Source organism: Salvelinus alpinus, chromosome 36 (genome assembly GCF_045679555.1).
Source record: "Salvelinus alpinus chromosome 36, SLU_Salpinus.1, whole genome shotgun sequence".
Classification (NCBI taxonomy): Eukaryota; Metazoa; Chordata; class Actinopteri; order Salmoniformes; family Salmonidae; genus Salvelinus; species Salvelinus alpinus.
In genome coordinates, this window is record NC_092121.1 from 14,121,610 (window position 1) to 14,140,073 (window position 18,464).

Genomic DNA, 18,464 nt, shown 5'->3' on the forward strand with positions numbered 1-18,464 from the left:
GATGAACAGGCTCGTTCAGCAGGATGCAACGTTTTGGATCATTCAGATGGAAGAACTATGTAGGATAAGGAATCACATCAGCTCTATTCATGGAATTTCTATCTGCAACGTTCGACAACTGAATGTAGTCTAAACATAGCAATTAATTTAATTGATTTATGAATTCAGCGGGAACATCAAGTCCCAGAAATCATAGCATTAAATCTTATCCATTTCCGTACATGCGCACTTTAGCGTAGACGGCACGTTGGCAAACAAGCATGGCGGACGACTCGGAGAAAAGTGTTGAGATAAAAATAGATGGTGCAAAGGATGAAGATTCGAGTAGAGATGATGATAACAGTAACGTCAATATCGCTGAAAAGAATGAGCCAGTGAAGACCTTCAAGGATCTGGTGAGTAACGTTAGCTAGCTAAATGGAAATGGTGGATAAGCTTGCCGGCTTGGAAGCGTGCTAACGTTAGTTAACAGCACATCAACAAACCAACCTACCGCTGATAAGTTAGCAAGTTAACTGTCTTTCAACCACCAACATACAGTTCAACATCCTACGGTTCACCAGGTAGAGAGCTGGGTACAGCTGTGAGATGATGTGATGTCATTGACAGACATTTAAAAATGGGGTGCGCATTCAGCCATGCGATTTGTGTAGATGTGTAACATAAACTCCATATTCTAACGCGTTTACATATTTCTGCTATGGCATGCATCTGTTTAATATAGGGTGTAACTGAAGTGCTGTGTGAAGCTTGTGAACAGTTGGGATGGAAGACTCCTACAAAGATCCAGGTAGAGGCTATACCTGTAGCCTTACAAGGTGAGTTAAGTTGGATGGAGGTGGTTGAATGTTCTTGTTTGTGCCATGTATAAAACGGTTGGTAAAGACCTGTCTTCTAGGTGGAAGGTCTCATGTCTGTCTGTACAATCATGATGCACTTTCTTCTCTCCTATCCTAGGAAAGGATGTAATTGGCTTAGCAGAGACCGGCTCAGGGAAGACCGGGGCGTTTGCTCTGCCCATCCTGCAGTCACTCCTCGCTTCCGCTCAGAGGCTGCACACACTCATACTCACCCCCACCAGAGAGCTGGCTTTCCAGATAGCAGAGCAGTTTGAGGCCCTGGGCTCCAGCATCGGAGTCAAGACTGGTACGTGGGCATTGGAAGGAGTAGAAACATATTTGAAGGAACTCAAGTGTCATGTGACTGTTAACTCGCTTGTCTTTTTTTCTGTTTCAGCTGTTATAGTTGGAGGAATTGACATGATGTCCCAATCCCTGGTCCTGGCCAAGAAACCTCACATTGTCATTGGTGAGAAAATAACTTAATCCCTTTCAGTTACATAATATGGTACCATCTTTTAAGTGCATTCCTGGTTGATACTAATCGTGTATGTCATAACAGCCACCCCCGGGCGGTTGATAGACCACTTAGAGAACACAAAAGGCTTCTCACTGCGAGCGCTGAAGTTCCTGGTGATGGATGAGGCAGACCGGATCCTCAACATGGACTTTGAGACTGAGGTGGACAAGATCCTAAAGGTTATTCCCAGAGACAGACGCACGTTTCTCTTCTCTGCCACCATGACCAAAAAGGTACCCACATAATAGCCCCTATTATCTATTCCTTTTAGCTCTTCATTTGAGACTTGTCAGAGTATCCCTAACACCTGGCCTGTCACACTAACCCTTCTATGTCTTTATATTTACCAAGGTCGCAAAGCTGCAGAGGGCAGCTCTGAAGGATCCAGTTAAATGTGCCGTTAACACCAAGTACTCAACAGTAGAAAAATTGCAGCAGTACTACGTCTTCATACCCTCCAAATACAAGGTACTTGAAGTTTGATGTTCTAATGGTAATTGTTCTTGGATAAGTCAGAAGCTGTGTATGGTTAGTGTTGGATTGTAATTTAACTGGCTGTGTCTCCAGGATTGTTACCTGGTGTCCATCATCAACGAGCTGGCTGGGAACTCCTTCATGATCTTCTGCAGTACATGTAACAATGCCCAGCGGGTGGCGCTGCTGCTCAGGAACTTGGGCATCACTGCCATCCCCCTGCATGGGCAGATGAGTCAGGTACCCCCCTTATCCAAACACTACTGTCTACCAACATACTCACTCCAAATATCATACTCTAACACTTCCAAATGTTTTACACATCAGTGGAATCTGCATGTATAGATAATAAATGTCTTTCTCTGTTGGTCAGAACAAACGTCTAGGGTCGCTGAACAAGTTCAAGTCTAAGTCTCGCTCTGTGTTGCTGGCGACGGACGTGGCATCAAGAGGACTGGACATTCCACATGTAGACTGTGTTATTAACTACGACATCCCAACTCACTCAAAGGTATCAGTCTGGCTTGTGTGGATGTTTCTCCCTGGTCTGCAGTCTCTTCAATGTTATCACAAATGAGGGACCCAACCGAGCAACTTTAGTGGCATTTTATCATGTGTGTGTGTGTTTGTACTCAGGACTACATCCACAGAGTGGGGCGAACCGCAAGAGCAGGACGGTCTGGAAAATCCATCACATTTGTCACACAGTAAGGGCCACCTTTATGCTCGCTCTCAACCAATCTTATTAAAATTGGTTACTTCGTCCAAAGATTTTCTTCTCGTTGACATATTGACCTCAGGTATGATGTGGAGCTGTTCCAGCGAATCGAAACTCTGATTGGCAAGAAGCTGCCTGCCTTCCCCACGCAGGAGGAGGAAGTGATGATGCTGGTGGAGAGAGTGAGCGAGGCGCAGCGATTCGCCAGAATTGTGAGTCTCAATCAGTGTCTTTTCAGCAGTGTCGTCATCCATTGTAATAGCTCTGAAGTCAGTCACGATAACCTCTTTCCCTCTCAGGAAATGAAGGAACAAGGAGAAAAGAGGAAGAGGCCCAGAGGAGAAGAGGGGGATGACACAGAGCAGTCCAGTGGCGTGAGGAAGAAAGTAAGAGGTGGCGCTGGTAGTGGTGGCGGAGGGGGGGGAAGAGGTGGAGGAAAAAACCGTGGCGGAGCAGCATGGAGAGGAGGACATTAAAGTTGCCAGTAGAGAAACACAATACTGTACATATTGTCAGATACTATGTCATTTTCTCCTTGATATAAAACATCTATGGTTATAAACGGAGGCCGCTTTCTTTACAACCACCACATCATGGAGACAGGCTATTTAATTACCAATGACTTGTTCAATTTCCTAATCAATATTTCCATTTTGTAATAAAATGTTTATGTAAAATCAAGATCATGTTCAGTGATTTGTGTTCACAATTTGATAATAAAGCTTTGGTCAACATGAATGGAATCCTGATATGAGAACATCTTCATGAATTTGTATAAAATCTTTTGAAAGTAGATTAGCAATGCAAGTGACATGAACAGGGTTGAACTATATTTGTGGAATTATGGCGAAAATAGACTTTAAACCAACAATGACCTATATTTCCCGGAAGATAATGGTACAAATAAGCCCCACCACTTTGAACACAAGATGGGGGGTGTTGCATATCATGATATCTAACCAGTTACTCTGTTGTAGCTTGTTGTAACATTTGTACCATGTCAAATATCACTCCATGCAATACCTAATGAACATACAAAACACTTTAGATCGTTATTTGCATCAACAGCGTGTTAATGACAGAAGGAACAAATACGTGCACTGATCATAATGATTTAATTGAAAGGAAATTAATTAGAACACTTTTTTTTTTCATGTTGAGGGTCCGGTTGAAGATGGTGTCAGGAACAGGTGGAACGATGGACCAGAAATCATTCCTCTGAAAATAGTTGGTTTTCTCTGGGGGTCGTTATTTTTAGCCAATAGGAGGCGAGGGTGCTAGAGACTGCAGTGTGAGAATCCAATTGCGTTTTAGCCGCATCTAGTAGGCGTATGCAGTGCATAGACTTTCATAACTAGATATTATATTCACCTCATGTGGCTTCAGAATAAAACATGATTTGTATTTGTTTATCATTAGACGTCTGTTTGTCAGAGGATATCAACACTGTAGAAAATACAGTACGTAAAGCGTCACAATGAGCTATTGGTCAATATTCATGTCTGCACAACCCATCGTAGGCGGAGTAACAGCGGTCAGATCTGTTCGGTTGAGGGGCCCAACCATAGGGGCAGTGTCTTTGGTGCATACCAAAGCCTAGACAGATGCCTGAATATCAATTGTGTTGTTGCATAAAGTGTTATTAAAGAGGGAGGTCGGTCTATTCGTGTGAACAGTTGTCCTCGTTTCTTCCCTCACAGCACCAGGTAAATTACCAGCTCTTTTAGGAATAATTGTAATTCTACATGGTTACATTAGCAACTTGAAGACTGTGCGGCTGGATAGATTTAGGCTAAATAGCGTAACTGTGGAGGTACTAGCAATGATGTCGCTATTTTACGTTCAGGACTATTACCCAGATACATTACCCAGATACGTTGAATTAAAATATGTTAAAGGCATATATTGCGTTATATTTATTTAAGATTTTAATTGAATGAAATTGAAATTATGACTTTAGAGATGTTGCTACACCAAAATTGACTCCCTTGACCAGTAGAGCTCTCTGCATGATTTCAGATGGTTTTTGTTATTATCAAAGTGGTTTAATGTCAGATAACGTGCACCTATCTGAATCTATGTGATCTATAATAGCGATATAGGTTGTTCAGGGACCAGCTGATCTAATAAATACATGTTTATTGTCTATGTTGATTGTCATGTGTGGCAAGATTGCGTACCATTCACAACACCGTTACACCAGCGCGCGGGATGGCTCTAGTCAAGTCAGCGTAAGACTCGTGTTATTAAACGAGTCAACAATGTAGCCACCCTGTCAGGCAAATCAACAACAACAAAAATACAATTGATTCTGTTTGGCACTTACTTTATTCTGAATACATTTCTTCAACACGTTGAATACTCTACCTGAAGGTGAGGAATTGCTTTCCATGTTTGGCTGCAAACGTCTACTTGGATGAGGAACTTGTGATAAATTATGCTGTAAATAACAATGATGTTGTAGGCCTATTTTGGCGTGTACAGATTCTTTACAATGTAGCAGTAGTTCAATCTTCTTGGTGTAACAGTTGGGATAATGGGACAATTCTCAGAATGCAATGCATTTCTCATCCCTGGATTGAGGTACGTTTTCCCGAGCAATATTCGTGCAGGCTCCACTGTGTCTTAATCTACACAGGAATGCTGTCCGACCCCAGTGCAGCTGTAAGCAAGTGGCTCGGATCTGCTGGCTACATCTAGACTTGAAAAGGGGGTAGCTTTAATGTCACAAAGGAATGCCACCTTGATAAGTGCCATGCCTGAGAGTGCTTAACATTTCATGACAAACATGCATTGCTATACTGAGTCTCTGCCTGTCTCTGCCTCTTCCAGGTGCCACTCTTGCTCTGGTACCCCCAAAATGGCTCATCGAAGTGGGCAGGAGGACCCGGAGCGGTACTTGTTTGTGGACCGTGCTGTCGTCTACAACCCGGCCACACAGGCCGACTGGACAGCCAAGAAGGTGGTGTGGATCCCTTCAGAGCGTCATGGCTTTGAGGCGGCCAGCATCAAGGAGGAGCGGGGAGAGGAGGTGGTGGTGGAACTGTCAGAGAATGGCAAGAAGGCCGTTGTCAATAAGGACGACATCCAGAAGATGAACCCACCCAAGTTCAGCAAGGTGGAAGACATGGCTGAGCTCACCTGCCTGAACGAGGCCTCTGTGCTGCACAACCTCAAGGACCGCTACTACTCTGGCCTCATCTACGTGAGTGGTTGTGTTGTTGTACACTGTTAGAAAAAATGGTTGCAAAAGGGTTAGGATAACCCTTTTTGGTTCCAGGTAGAACCCTTTTGAGTTCAATGTAGAACCCTCTGTGGAAAGGGTTCTACCTGGAACGAAAAAGGATTCTACAAAGGGTTCTCCTATGGGGCCAGCCGAAGAACCCTGTTAGGTTCTAGATAGCACCTTTTTTTCACAATTTTATTATACGTCTATTCACCTAGAAAGCAGATTTAACCATACTCACACATAGTGCACACAACAGACATTGCTCAATAGTTCAATATTTTAGCTGTTTTTCAGCAACTCTGGTGACGCATACCTTAAATGAGACCCAGACCACAGACCATGTATTGGACTCTTGATAATGTTATAATGTTGAGACAGGGTTGTTTGAGATTTTTAATTCTGTGTCCCTAACCCACTCCTTACCAAACACACCCCCTCACCTAACCCCCACACACTGACACAGCCACCGATGGAGCGGAAAATAAAATATATTTTTTAATTACTCCTTCAAACTCCCTGTGTCTGTCTGCTCTGCACACATCAAATCATAAAGGCAGCGGGTATAAAATATACCATGACCTTGCTCACCTACAGAACATAACCTCTGGGGAACTCTGAGGAAATAGGGTCTGACTGAATAAGTACTACATACTTAAACTGCATACTAATTTTGACATTTGATCTAGTAAAATTCCCTTGTCTTTTCTGACTCACGTGTCTGACAACAGCTGATAATCAGATAAATTGACTCGCTGTACCAAAATGAACGAATGGCGGGAGTCAACGCAATCACGCATTAGATTACTAATTTAGAGTACTATTTTAGAAATTGCACATACTATAACACTTTCTTTTTTCGCGTACTATTTAGTACGCTAGTATGGGTATTCGGATACGACCACTGTCTTGTGGCTTGATTGAAGTAAAAAAACACATACTGATCACACTCTATAACCGTTTCCAGATAGTTCAGACCGATGGTAAATTCTCTCTCTGTATCTAGATTACCTGCCATCTTCTTTACTTTCACCTTTATAGGTGACATTTCTACCGTAAACACTGGTGGGTCAGTTTGTTTGTACGACCCCATTCCCTGTGGTTGCCCTGTTTGATCTCTGAGCTGTCTATGGGGCTCTCTCAATGGGGTCCCTGGGTGATTAAATCAAACACATTTGGCCCTGTGTGTGGACTGTGGAGCCCCAGGGCAGGGTGGCAGACTGGGAGAGGCGCTGGCCCACCTCCTGTCACTGCTGCTGCTGTGCTCTATGGCCCAGACTGGCTGCATTAGGTCTGGTTAATTTTTATAGTCGTGAGCCTTTGTCCTCTCACACATGAGCCGTCAGTATAAAAACCTCCTAAAATCCCAGAATTCCATTAGATGATAGCCAGTGTCAATGATGTATATGATGTCACGTATTTAGGGAGATTCTAAAGCTACCCCTTGCTGTTGGTACCCCTTCAATGTTTTCCATTCTGGAGTCCGCTAACTTTTTTTTTTTATCTAAGCACACGTGCAATAAAATCCAACGTCCGAGTTTGCATTGGTTTAAACTGGGTGCTTTCACTGTGTGTGAGTTATCTGCAGCTATGTTTCAGTGCTGATGCGTCTAGTTAATGATGTCCTATATACAGTGTATCGTCCTGATCTTGACCCATTTAGTGACATGCGTTCCAGGAATAGAATGTGGATTGGTTTTCACCAGAGACATGGTGAAGGGGATTCTGGAGGAACTGCAGTCTTTTTGATTTATCTTCTTTACCAGGCTTGATGACGAATTCCACTAGCTAGTAGCTTTATGTTTCTCCATGTTTCTTGAAGGCTCTCTTCATCTGTGTGTTGTTGAATATTGGCCGTAGTGAAAATTAAACTACGCTGACCAAAAATATAAACGCAACACGCAACAATTTCAAAGATTTTACTGAGTTCATATAAGGAAATACGTCAATTGAAAAAAATTCATTAGGCTCTAATCTATGGATTTCACATGGCTGGGAATACAGATATGCATCTGTTGGTCACAGATACCTTTAAAATAAATAGGGGCGTGGATCAGAAAATCTGTCAGTATCTGGTGTGAGCACCATTTAGCTCACGCAGTACGACACAACTCCTTCGCAGAGATTTGATCTGGCTGTTGATTGTGGCCTGTGGAATGTTGTCCCACTCCTATTCAATGCCTGTGCAAAGTTGCTGGATATTGGCGGGAACTGAAACACGCTGTCGTACACATCGATCAAGAGCATCTCAAACATGCTCAGTGGGTGACATGTCTGGTAAGTATGCAGGCCATGGAAGAACTGGGACATTTTCAGCTCCTGGAATTGTGTACAGATCCCTGCGACATGGGGCCGGGCATTATCATGCTGAAACATGAGGTGATGGCGGTGGATGAATGACACAACAATGGGCCTCAGGATCTCGTCACGGTATCTCTGTGCATTCAAACTGCCATCGATAAAATGCAACAAAAAAATGTGTTGTCCGTAGCTTATGCCTTCCCATACCATAACCCCACCTCCACCATGGGGCACTCTGTTCACAACATTGACATCAGCAAACTGCTCGTCATATGCCCGGGACATTTGAAATCGGGATTCATCCGTGAAGAGCACACTTATCTAGCGTGCCAGTGGCCGTCAAAGGTGAGCATTTGCCCACTGATGTCGGTTATGACGCCGAACTGCATTCAGGTTAAGACCCTGGTGAGGATGACGTGCATGCAGATGAGCTTCCCAGAGATGGTTTTTGACAGTTTGTGTAGAAATTCTGCGGTTGTGCAAACCCACATTTTCATCAGCTGTCTGGGTGGCTGGTTTCAGCCGATCCCGCAGGTGAAGAAGCCGGATGTGGAGGTCCTGGGCTGGCGTGGTTACACGTGTTGTGAGGCCAGTTGGACCAACTTTCCTCCCTGCTACACTAACTTCCTCGATGCATACAAAGTCCTTCCCCGCCCTCCCTTCGGCAAATCTGACCACGACGCCATCTTGCTCTTACCGTCTTCTAGACAGAAACTCAAACAGGATGTACCAGTGACTAGAACCATTCAACGCTGGTCTGACCAATCGGAACCCACGCTTCAAGATTCAAGAAAGGTGTGGGAATATGGCTGAATATAAACAGTGTAGTTATTCCCTCCGCAAGGAAATCAAACAAGCAAAATGCCGTTGCAGGGACAAAGTGGAGTCTCAATTCAACAGCTCAGAAACGAGACGTATGTGGCAGGGTCTACAGGAAATCATGGACTATAAAAAGAAACCAGCCATGTCACGGGCACCGACGTCACGCTTCCAGACAAACTAAACACCTTCTTTGCCCGCTTTGAGGATAATACAGTGCCACCGTCTCGGCCCGCTAACAAGGACTGCGCCCCCTCTCCTGCTCCGTGGCCGACGTGAGTAAAATATTTAAACTTGTTAACCCTCGCAAGGCTGCTGGCCCAGACGGCATCCCTTGCCGCGTCCTCAGAGCATGCGCAGACCAGCTGGCTGGTGTGTTTACGGACATATTCAATCGCTCCCTATCCCAGTCTGCTGTCCCCACATGCTTCAAGATGGCCACCATTGTTCCTGTACCCAAGAAGGCAACGATAACTGAACTAAATGACTTCTGCCCCATAGCACTCACTTCTATCATCATGAAGTGCTTTGAGAGACTAGTCAAGGATCATATCACCTCCACCTTACCGGCCACCCTAGACCCACTTCAGTTTGCATACCGCCCCAACAGGTCCACAGACGATGCAATCGCCATCACACTGCACACTGCCCTATCCCATCTGGACAAGAGGAATACCTATGTAAGAATGCTGTTCATTGACTACAGCTCAGCATTCAACACCATAGTACCCTCCAAGCTCATCATCAAGCTGGAGGCCCTGGGTCTCAACCTCACCCTGTGCAATTGGGTCCTAGACTTTCTGGCGGGCCCCCCCCAGGTGGTGAAGGTAGGAAACAACATTTCCACTTCGCTGACCCTCAACACTGGGACCCCAGAAGGGTGCGTGCTCAGCCTCCTCCTGTACTCCCTGTTCACCCACGACTGCGTGGCCATGCACGCCTCCAACTCAATGATCAAGTTTGCAGACGACACAACAGTAGTGGGCTTGATTACCAACAACGATGAGACAGCCTACAGGGAGGAGGTGAGGGCACTCGGAGTGGGATGTCAGGAAAACAACCTCTCACTCAACGTAAACAAAACAAAGGAGATGATCGTGGACTTCAGGAAACAGCAGAGGGAGCACCCCCCTATCCACAGTGGAGAAGGTGGAAAGTTTTCAGTTCCTCGGCGTACACATCACAGACAAACTGAAATGGTGCACTCACACAGATAGTGTGGCAAAGAAATGTGCAACAGCACCTCTTCAACCTCAGGAGGCTGGAGAAATTTGTCTTGTCACCCAAAACCCTGACAAACTTATACAGATGCACAATCAAGAGCATCCTGTCGGGCTGTATCACAGCCTGGTACGGCAACTGCTCCACCCTCAACCGTGAAGCTCTCCAGAGGGTGGTGCGGTCTGCACAACAACTACCTGCCCTCCATGACACCTACACCACCCGATGTCACAGGAAGGCCAAAAATATCATCAAGGACAACAACCACCCGAGCCACTGCCTGTTCACACCGCTACCATCCAGAAGGCGAGGTCAGTACAGGTGCATCAAAGTTGGGACTGAGAGACAGAAGCTGTTTTTCAATCTCAAGGCCATCTGACTGTTAAACAGCAATCACTAACTCAGAGAGGCTGCTGCCTACATTGAGACCCAATTACTGGCCACTTTAATAAATGAATCACAAGTTACTTTAAACAATGCCACTTTAAATAATGCCACTTTAATAATGTTTACATATCTTACATTACTCATATCATATGTATATACTGTATTTATACCATCTATTGCACCTTGCCTATGCCGCTCGGCCATCGTGCATCCATATATTTATAGGTAGATATTCTCATTCACCCCTTTAGATTTGTGTGTATTAGGTAGTTGTTGGGGAATTGTTAGATTACTTGTTAGATATTACTGTACTGTCAGAACTAGAAGCACAAGTATTTTGCTACACTTGCATTAACATCTGCTAACCATGTGTATGTGACCAATAACATTTGATTTGATTTGGTTTTCCAGGAGTGCGTAATGCGGTTTGCCAGTACCCGTGGTTAGTAGAACGGCGATGTCGAGCACCGGAGAGAGGGAAGGGGAGTAGGCGTGACATAAATTAAGAACATGTTTGTGTCAGTGGGAGAGTGCCCCAGCCCCAGGAGGTGACCTCCCCCCACAGTGGGGCATAACCCATCCCCAGCTGTGCTGTACTCTGCTGCCCCAGGCTTTGTGTGTCTGAGCTAGGGTTGGCGTGCAGAGGGAGCCCCCTGGGTAATGTGGCTCTGTGCGTTGTGGTCAGTCCCTCAGTGAGGCCCCAGTACGGCACGGTGGCGTAGCCTTGGCTCCATGTGAAGTCAGGGAGTTGAGCCAGTCCAGTGGGTAACAGGCTAACCGGAACGCTAGCTAGCGACGCTACAACCAGGCCTTTGTGTCAGCATATAATCCCCAGCTGTCAGAAAGCCTCAGCATTCTTTCATGAAAAAGCGTCCGTCTGTCTCCCGCCCACTTCATTGCAATGTGTCTGACTGTCCTGTCTCCTTTCCCGCACTCACTCTCTAATTTACGATTTCTCTCTTTTCTCTGTCCTAATGCTCTGGCCAATGCCAATAACCTTATTCCTGCACTTCTTTAGGTGTTTCAAATGTTTGATTGTTCAAACATTTAATAAACGTATTGCAGTCTTGGCTGTGCTTCTGTACTTGTGGAGGCCAGCTGCCTCTTGGTTGACAGGATGTAGGTGGTATCACTAATGGAAAAAACCCTACTAATTAGCTGTCTTGTCATTCTTGTTTGGCTGATATGTTTCTTTGAGGTTCGAGAACAAGCTTTCACTCGCTATGTGCATGCATAAAGGGTACATTAACTCTCTCTCAAGAGTGGCATTGTGTTCAGGCCTCCCACATAGTCATATCTTGAGTGCTTTGTTGTTGTCATGGCATTGCCATTGCTCCATGGAGAACTCTTTTGCATGTAAACAACTTAGGTGTTACTATGAACTTGGCAAACACACACACACACACAAACACCATGGATACCAAACCAGCACCAGGCTTTTCATGGATCATCATGCAGTTATCAGTGGTTGTTTTTGAATTAAATTATCCAGAAAGAGTGAGCAACAGTTTCTTTATTTGATAAAAAATCTTCTGTTTTGAGAAGGTCTGAGTAGCTTTGTGTTTAAGCTGGTGGTTAAGGTCATGGGTTAAGAGCTATGCAACGTTAGTGCCATGCATTTACAGTATATGCCACAATTCCACTTAAGGCATAGCTCTCTTTCTTTCAGTTTCCCCAGGTATTATTAATATGATTATGTTAAAGCCCATTGCATTATCAAATCAAGATAGTTGAACACCCTGCTATTGGCTTAACTCTTTTTCATTCAATAGCTCTGCGCAAAGAGTATTGATCATATTTCAAAGCATACTTTGAAGGGTTATTAGCTTTTATGAATATGCACTGTCAAGGTCATTCTCCACAGATCAATGGACTAGGCTGTCCTCACCTTGCGGCAGTAGGGGTGCTATTACTTCCAAATGGCAGATGAAGGTGACTGTTATGTCTGCTGTTGCCTGTGTGTTTCTCAGCTGTTACTAAGCCACTGCATCCCTCCCCGGATCTGATTTCACAGTGGAAATATCCCCTTCCCTGGAGCATGGTGCATGGAGAGCAGGATAACCTGACCCACTTCCTCCAGCGGCAGGCCTGGCCTACCACTCCGTCCTCCGCTGAAGAGGCTGCTGCCTCCAACCCCTCCTGAGAGGGAGGGAGAGTGGGGAGGGAAGGGGAGAGGGATTCACATTTTGGTGAGAGGGAGAAAGAGAGGCCTCCTGTGTAACGATCTTCGTCTTCATCGGATGAGGAGTAGGAAGGATCGGACCAAAATGCAGCGTTGTAAGTGTCCATGATAATTTATTATATCAGAACACGAAAAATACTAAATAACAATGACCACTTTAGCCCGGACCATCCAGAGTGCAGGCACAGGTTGAACCGGGCTGTGGGGGAGCACTGGAGCTCTGGTGCATACCACTCGCACCTCTCCCTTAGGCTCAATGCCCACATTCACCCGGCACGGGCGGAGCGCAGGCATAGGGCGAACTGCACCCTCCCAGCGCCCCGGAGACACAGCACGCAGAGCCGGCGCAGGATACCCTGGGCCGAAACGGCGTACCGGAGACCAAACACGCTGAGCTGGCACAATCCGCCCTGGCTGGATGCCCACTCTCGCATGGCACTTGCGGGGGGCTGGCCTATAGCGCTCCGTGCGCTTCACCGCATAACACGGTGCCTGACCAGTACTACGCTGCTTTCGGTAAGCACGGGGAGTTGGCTCAGGTCTATCGCCTGACTCCACCAATCTCCCCGTGTGCCACCCCCCAAAACAGTTTTGGGGCTGCCTCTCGTGCCTGTCGCGCTGCCTTACCTCATATCGCCATCGCTCAGCTTTAGCTGCCTCCAGTTCTTCTTTGGGGCGGCGATATTCCCCAGCCTGTCTCCAGGGTCCCTTGCCGTCCAATATCTCCTCCCATGTCCATTTCTCCAGATATCGCTGCCTCTCGTTACCACGCTGCTTGGTCCTTTCTTGGTGGGTAGTTCTGTAACGATCTTCGTCTTCATCGGATGAGGAGTAGGAAGGATCAGTCCAAAATGCAGCGTTGTAAGTGTCCATGATAATTTATTACATCAGAACACGAAAAATACAAAATAACAAAGTGAATGAAAGAAATGAAAATCGAAACAGTTCTGTATGGTGAAAACACAGACACAGAACACAACCACCCACAAACAAAAGTGGGAAAACAGGCTACCTAAGTATGGTTCTCAATCAGAGACAACGATTGACAGCTGCCTCTGATTGGGAACCATACCAGGCCTAAACATAGAAAACAACACCTAGACATACAACATAGAATACCCACCCACATCACACCCTGACCAAACAAAAAATAGAAACATACAAAGCAATCTACGGTCAGGGCGTGACATCCTGAGTAGACTGTACTGCAGAATGCATTTATTTGCGTTCAGCAACGTAGCTGAATTTGTAACTGGAGACAAATTATGCATCTACGTATAAGGTATTGTAGGTCTACCCAGAGTAATGGCAAAAATGAAACACAAAAACTCTCCTGCAATGTTGACAGTGTTAACTCGCTATTAACACACACTCACATTTAACCTGAAAGTAAGCATAATCAGTATGTTAGGAAAGTGTTATTTTAAATCAATACTGTTGATTATGTTATTATAGAGTTATCAGGAATAAACAAGATAAACATTGTTGTTTCATCCTGGTCTGGTGTCTAACCATCTCGGCCCTGCTGCAGTCTGGTGGGATGCTACAGTAGGCTCTGAGACGATTGCTGTGGGTGCAGCCAGGTAGCTCTGCCTAGCCAGCTGCCTGGGTCCTACACGTCACGGAGGCAATGCCACACTATTAATAGCTCCTGCTTTCAGATCAAGGGAATCCATTTTTAATTAGCTACAAAATGGAGCTTCAAGTTAGAGTTACAGAGGGCTGGCTTTTCCTATTCACCTCCTCTAAGGTTTAGAAGGAGTGAGAGGAGGCTGATAGAATCATTATGCCCTGCTTCTCCACCAACAGGGATTCTTGTCAGCTCAGCTGCCTCACAGACCAGCTCCGATTAACTGAGACCACCTCTCTCTGCTTTCTTTCCCCTCTCTCTATCTCCTTACAGCCTACTCTCTCTCTGTTTATCTCTCTTCCTCTCCCTATGTCATTGTCAGTGTTTGGCAAGGCATTCCCCTGAAAGGGCTGACTGGGCTCCTCTTACATCATGAGCATGCTCTCCAGGGCCGCTTGTCGGTGGCTGGGCTGCTGAGTCATTATCCTTCTGCCTTAATTGCTTGGCTGACTCCTGATTGTTAGACAGGGTTGCATCTTATGGCTCACAAATAGACAACCCATGGGCTTCACCCCTGGGGTTTAGGATAAGGTCTAGTATGCCATATATTTTGGTGGTCTCATAAAAGTATAATTATTTATTATTATATTTCTATTGTGGTCACCTTGGAAGAGGTGAATGGAGCCACTGGGCCTCAGGCATGAAATGAGAGTTCTTAGAATTAGAAGCCTTTTAAACAGAGGCTCTGTCAGTCATGTTTGGTGTGTTATAGATACCTCTGTGTGTTCTATGAACTTACTCTCCCTCTCTCCCGCTCCCCAAAGGGGTTAATTGGCATGGCCAAAGCAGGTGAAATGGATAATAAGAGAAATAAACAATCAGAAATGAACAGTAAACATTACACTCACAAAATATTATAGCCTTGTACAGTTAAAGTACAAAAGGGAAAAATAAATAAACATAAATATGGGTTGTATTTACGATGGTGTTTGTTCTTCACTGGTTGCCCTTTTCTTGTGGCAACAGGTCACAAATCTTGCTGCTGTGATGGCACACTGTCGTACATTTACATTTACATTTAAGTCATTTAGCAGACGCTCTTATCCAGAGCGACTTACAAATTGGTGCATTCACCTTATGATATCCAGTGGAACAACCACTTTACAATAGTGCATCTAACTCGTCGTATTTCACCTAATAGATATGGGAGTTTATCAAAATTTTATTTGTTTTCAAATTCTTTGTGGGTCTGTGTAATCTGAGGGAAATATGTTTCTCTAATATGGTCATACATTTGGCAGCTCAGCTTCCACCTCAAATCAAATTGTATTTGTCACATGTGCCGAATACAACAGGTGTAGGTAGACCTTACCGTGAAATGCTTACTTACAAGCCCTTAACCAACAATGCAGTTTTGAGAAAAATAAGAGTTAAGAAAATATTTACTAAATAACTAAAGTAAAAAGAAAGCAACACAAAAAAAAGAACAAAAACGAGGCTATAATGTGCGGGGGTACAGGTTAGTCGAGGTAATTGAGGTAATATGTACATGTAGGTAGGGGTAAAGTGACTATGCATAGATAATAAACAGCAAGTGGCAGCAACGTTAAAAAAACGCGTGTCAATGCAAATAGTCCAGGTAGTCCTTTTATTAACTGTTCAGCAGTCTTATGGCTTGGGGGTAGAAGCTGTTCAGGAGCCTTTTGGACCTAGACTTGGCCCTCTGGTACCGCTTGCCCTAACCCTATGACTAGGGTGGCTGGAGTCTTTTACAATTTTTAGGGCCTTCCTCTGACACCGCCTTGTATAGATGTCCTGGATGTACTGGGCCATATGCACTACCCTCTAGAGCCTTGCGGTTGGATGCCGAGTAGTTGCCATACCAGGCTGTGATGCAACCAGTCAGGATGCTCTCGATGGTGTAGCTGTAGAACTTTTTGAGGATCTGTGGACCCATGCCAAATCTGCCTACGGCGCCATCTCTCAATAGCAATGCTTACTGGGTCTGTACATAGTCAAAGCTTTCCTTAATTTTTGGTCAGTCATAGTGGTCAGGTATTCTGCCACTGTGTACTCTCTGTTTAGGGCCAAATAGCATTCCAGTTTGCTCTGTTTTTAGTACATTTTTTCCAATGTGTCAAGTAATTATCTTTTTGTTTACTCATGATTTGTTTGGGTCTAATTGTGTTGCTGTCCTGGGGCTCTGTGGGGTCTGTTTGTGAACAGAGCCCCAGGACCAGCTTGCTTAGGGGACTCTTCTCTAGGTTAATCTCTCTATAGGTGATGGCTTTGTTTGTAGAAGGTTTGGCAATTGCTTCCTTTTAGGTGGTTGTAGAATTGAAGGGCTCTTTTTTGGATTTTGATAATCAGCAGGTATCGTCCTAATTCTGCTCTGCATTCTCTCTCTCTCCCCCTACTCTACTCTACTTGGCGTGTGTGACAAGGGCAGTAACATAATTGCGCTGATCTTTCACTTAAAATGCATGCCAAACAAAATCCATTGATTTCAAAGTTTAAGAAACCATAAAACTCTATGTTTGATAACAGAATTTTGGTAACATTTTCTTGTTTCCACGTTTTTCAAAAACCCTGTTATATCTCTGCTCAAAGTGTAAGATTCAATGATGTATGCAGAAAGAATGGGGTGTCAGCTAGGACATGACACATTGAGTTTGATTATTATTTTTTTGTTATTGAATAGTAGTAAGTGAAGTGGATCTACACCCAGTAACGGAATTGCGGGTCCCTGATACAGTATGTACTATACAGAAATGCATAATTATGGACATGAATGTCATTCTCTTCATGGTGATGTATCCTAAATAGCTACATACACGTATAAATATACAATATCCTTCTTTGCATATTTGGGTATTATTCTAAACACTGGCCATTTATTTTAATGAGCTCTGCCCCCATACAAGACCAAATGCGGTTGGTCCAAACCAGACCAAATCTGAACCAATCATAGACATCTATGTTTCACAAGTTTGGACATCAAAACACAGCACAGTGGAGCTCAGTACAGCACAGAACAGTACAATAGAGTACAGAACATTATAGTGTACTCAACTCTAGTGTGCTGTAGTGTACTGAACTAGACGCTACTTTTCTTTGCTGTGCTGTACAGTACTTTGCTGTCCAAACTTGTGAACCAAACTGTGGTTTGTGACTACTATGATTTCCCATTTAGACAATTAAATTCCAGAATTTCGTTACCGATTTCTCTGAAATTCCATTACAGATTTTGGTAATGGAATTTCGAGTTTTAATCACTTAATAATTAATGGGGGGAAAAAGAATCATGAAAAACACTAACTAAATGCTAGTCAACCTTTACTATGAACTTTCATTATCCTCCCTCCTCATGACGGAGAGAAAGGAGAACATATCTTAAAGATATGTGGGGGGTTTTGTAACGGAATTCCAAGGCACAAGGCAATGTTTCTTACAGAAGGCAGAACAAGTTCTCCAAAATGAAATATAAGTGTTGATATTAGTTGGCAGGGGTCTTTATCTCAACATTCTGTGTTTTGATGATGTATTTCTAATACCTTAAGACTCTTTCTTGTTTGTTTTCTAAGACTCCTTTTCCATCTGTTTGACCAGAAATCTTAGCTTATTACAATTTGTTTGTATAGAAAATGGTTGAAAAATTGATATATGCCTTAATTTCCCAAAAATATAGACTCTTCGCTTTCATTTGACACCCAATTTGATGTGTTCCTGTGAACTTAGCAAGTTGGTGCTCATGGGTCCTTTTACATGGAAATGGCCTTGTGTCAAATCAAATCAAGCTTTATTTGTCACATGCGCCGAATACAACACCTTACCGTGAAATGCTTACTTACAATCCCTTAACCCGCAGTTCAAGAAAGAGTTAAGAAAATATTTACCAAATAAACTAATGTAAATAATAATAAAAAGTAACACAATAACAATAACGAGGCTATATTCAGGGGGTACCGGTACTGAGTCAATGTGTGGGGCTACATGTTAGTTGAGGTAATTTGTACATGTAGGTGGGGGTGAAGTGACTATGCAGATAATAAACAGCGAGTAGCAGCAGTGTAAAAAACAAATGGGGGGGGTTAATGTAAATAATATGGTGGCCATTTGGTTAATTGTTCAGCTGTCTTATGGCTTGGGGGTAGAAGCTGTTGAGGAGCCTTTTGGTCCTAGACTTGGCACTCCAGTACCGCTTGCC

The 18,464-nt window shown here is 44.2% G+C and overlaps 1 protein-coding gene and 1 pseudogene across 1 annotated transcript; both read left to right on the forward strand.

The window, feature by feature from the left end:
• The first annotated feature begins 202 nt into the window (after nt 1-202).
• Nucleotides 203-3,289, forward strand: LOC139565334 (probable ATP-dependent RNA helicase DDX47). The gene is made up of 11 exons (XM_071385561.1): nt 203-395; nt 725-818; nt 958-1,146; nt 1,237-1,308; nt 1,402-1,592; nt 1,711-1,827; nt 1,927-2,073; nt 2,207-2,344; nt 2,470-2,540; nt 2,634-2,763; nt 2,851-3,289. The coding sequence occupies exons 1-11, from the start codon at nt 261-263 to the stop codon at nt 3,025-3,027; spliced, it is 1,461 nt and encodes a 486-aa protein (XP_071241662.1). The 5' UTR covers nt 203-260; the 3' UTR covers nt 3,028-3,289.
• A 709-nt stretch (nt 3,290-3,998) lies between these two features.
• LOC139565332 (myosin-10-like) overlaps nt 3,999-18,464 on the forward strand; it is a 74,348-nt pseudogene continuing 59,882 nt past the window's right edge.

Excerpts from the sequence above, each read along its gene's own strand:
- LOC139565334 (XM_071385561.1), top strand. The coding sequence starts at position 261 with ATGGCGGACGACTCGGAGAAAAGTGTTGAGATAAAAATAGATGGTGCA. Across the intron at positions 1,309-1,401 it reads GAAACCTCACATTGTCATTG|CCACCCCCGGGCGGTTGATA; the intron begins GTGAGAAAATAA and ends ATGTCATAACAG. Across the intron at positions 1,593-1,710 it reads CTGCCACCATGACCAAAAAG|GTCGCAAAGCTGCAGAGGGC; the intron begins GTACCCACATAA and ends ATATTTACCAAG.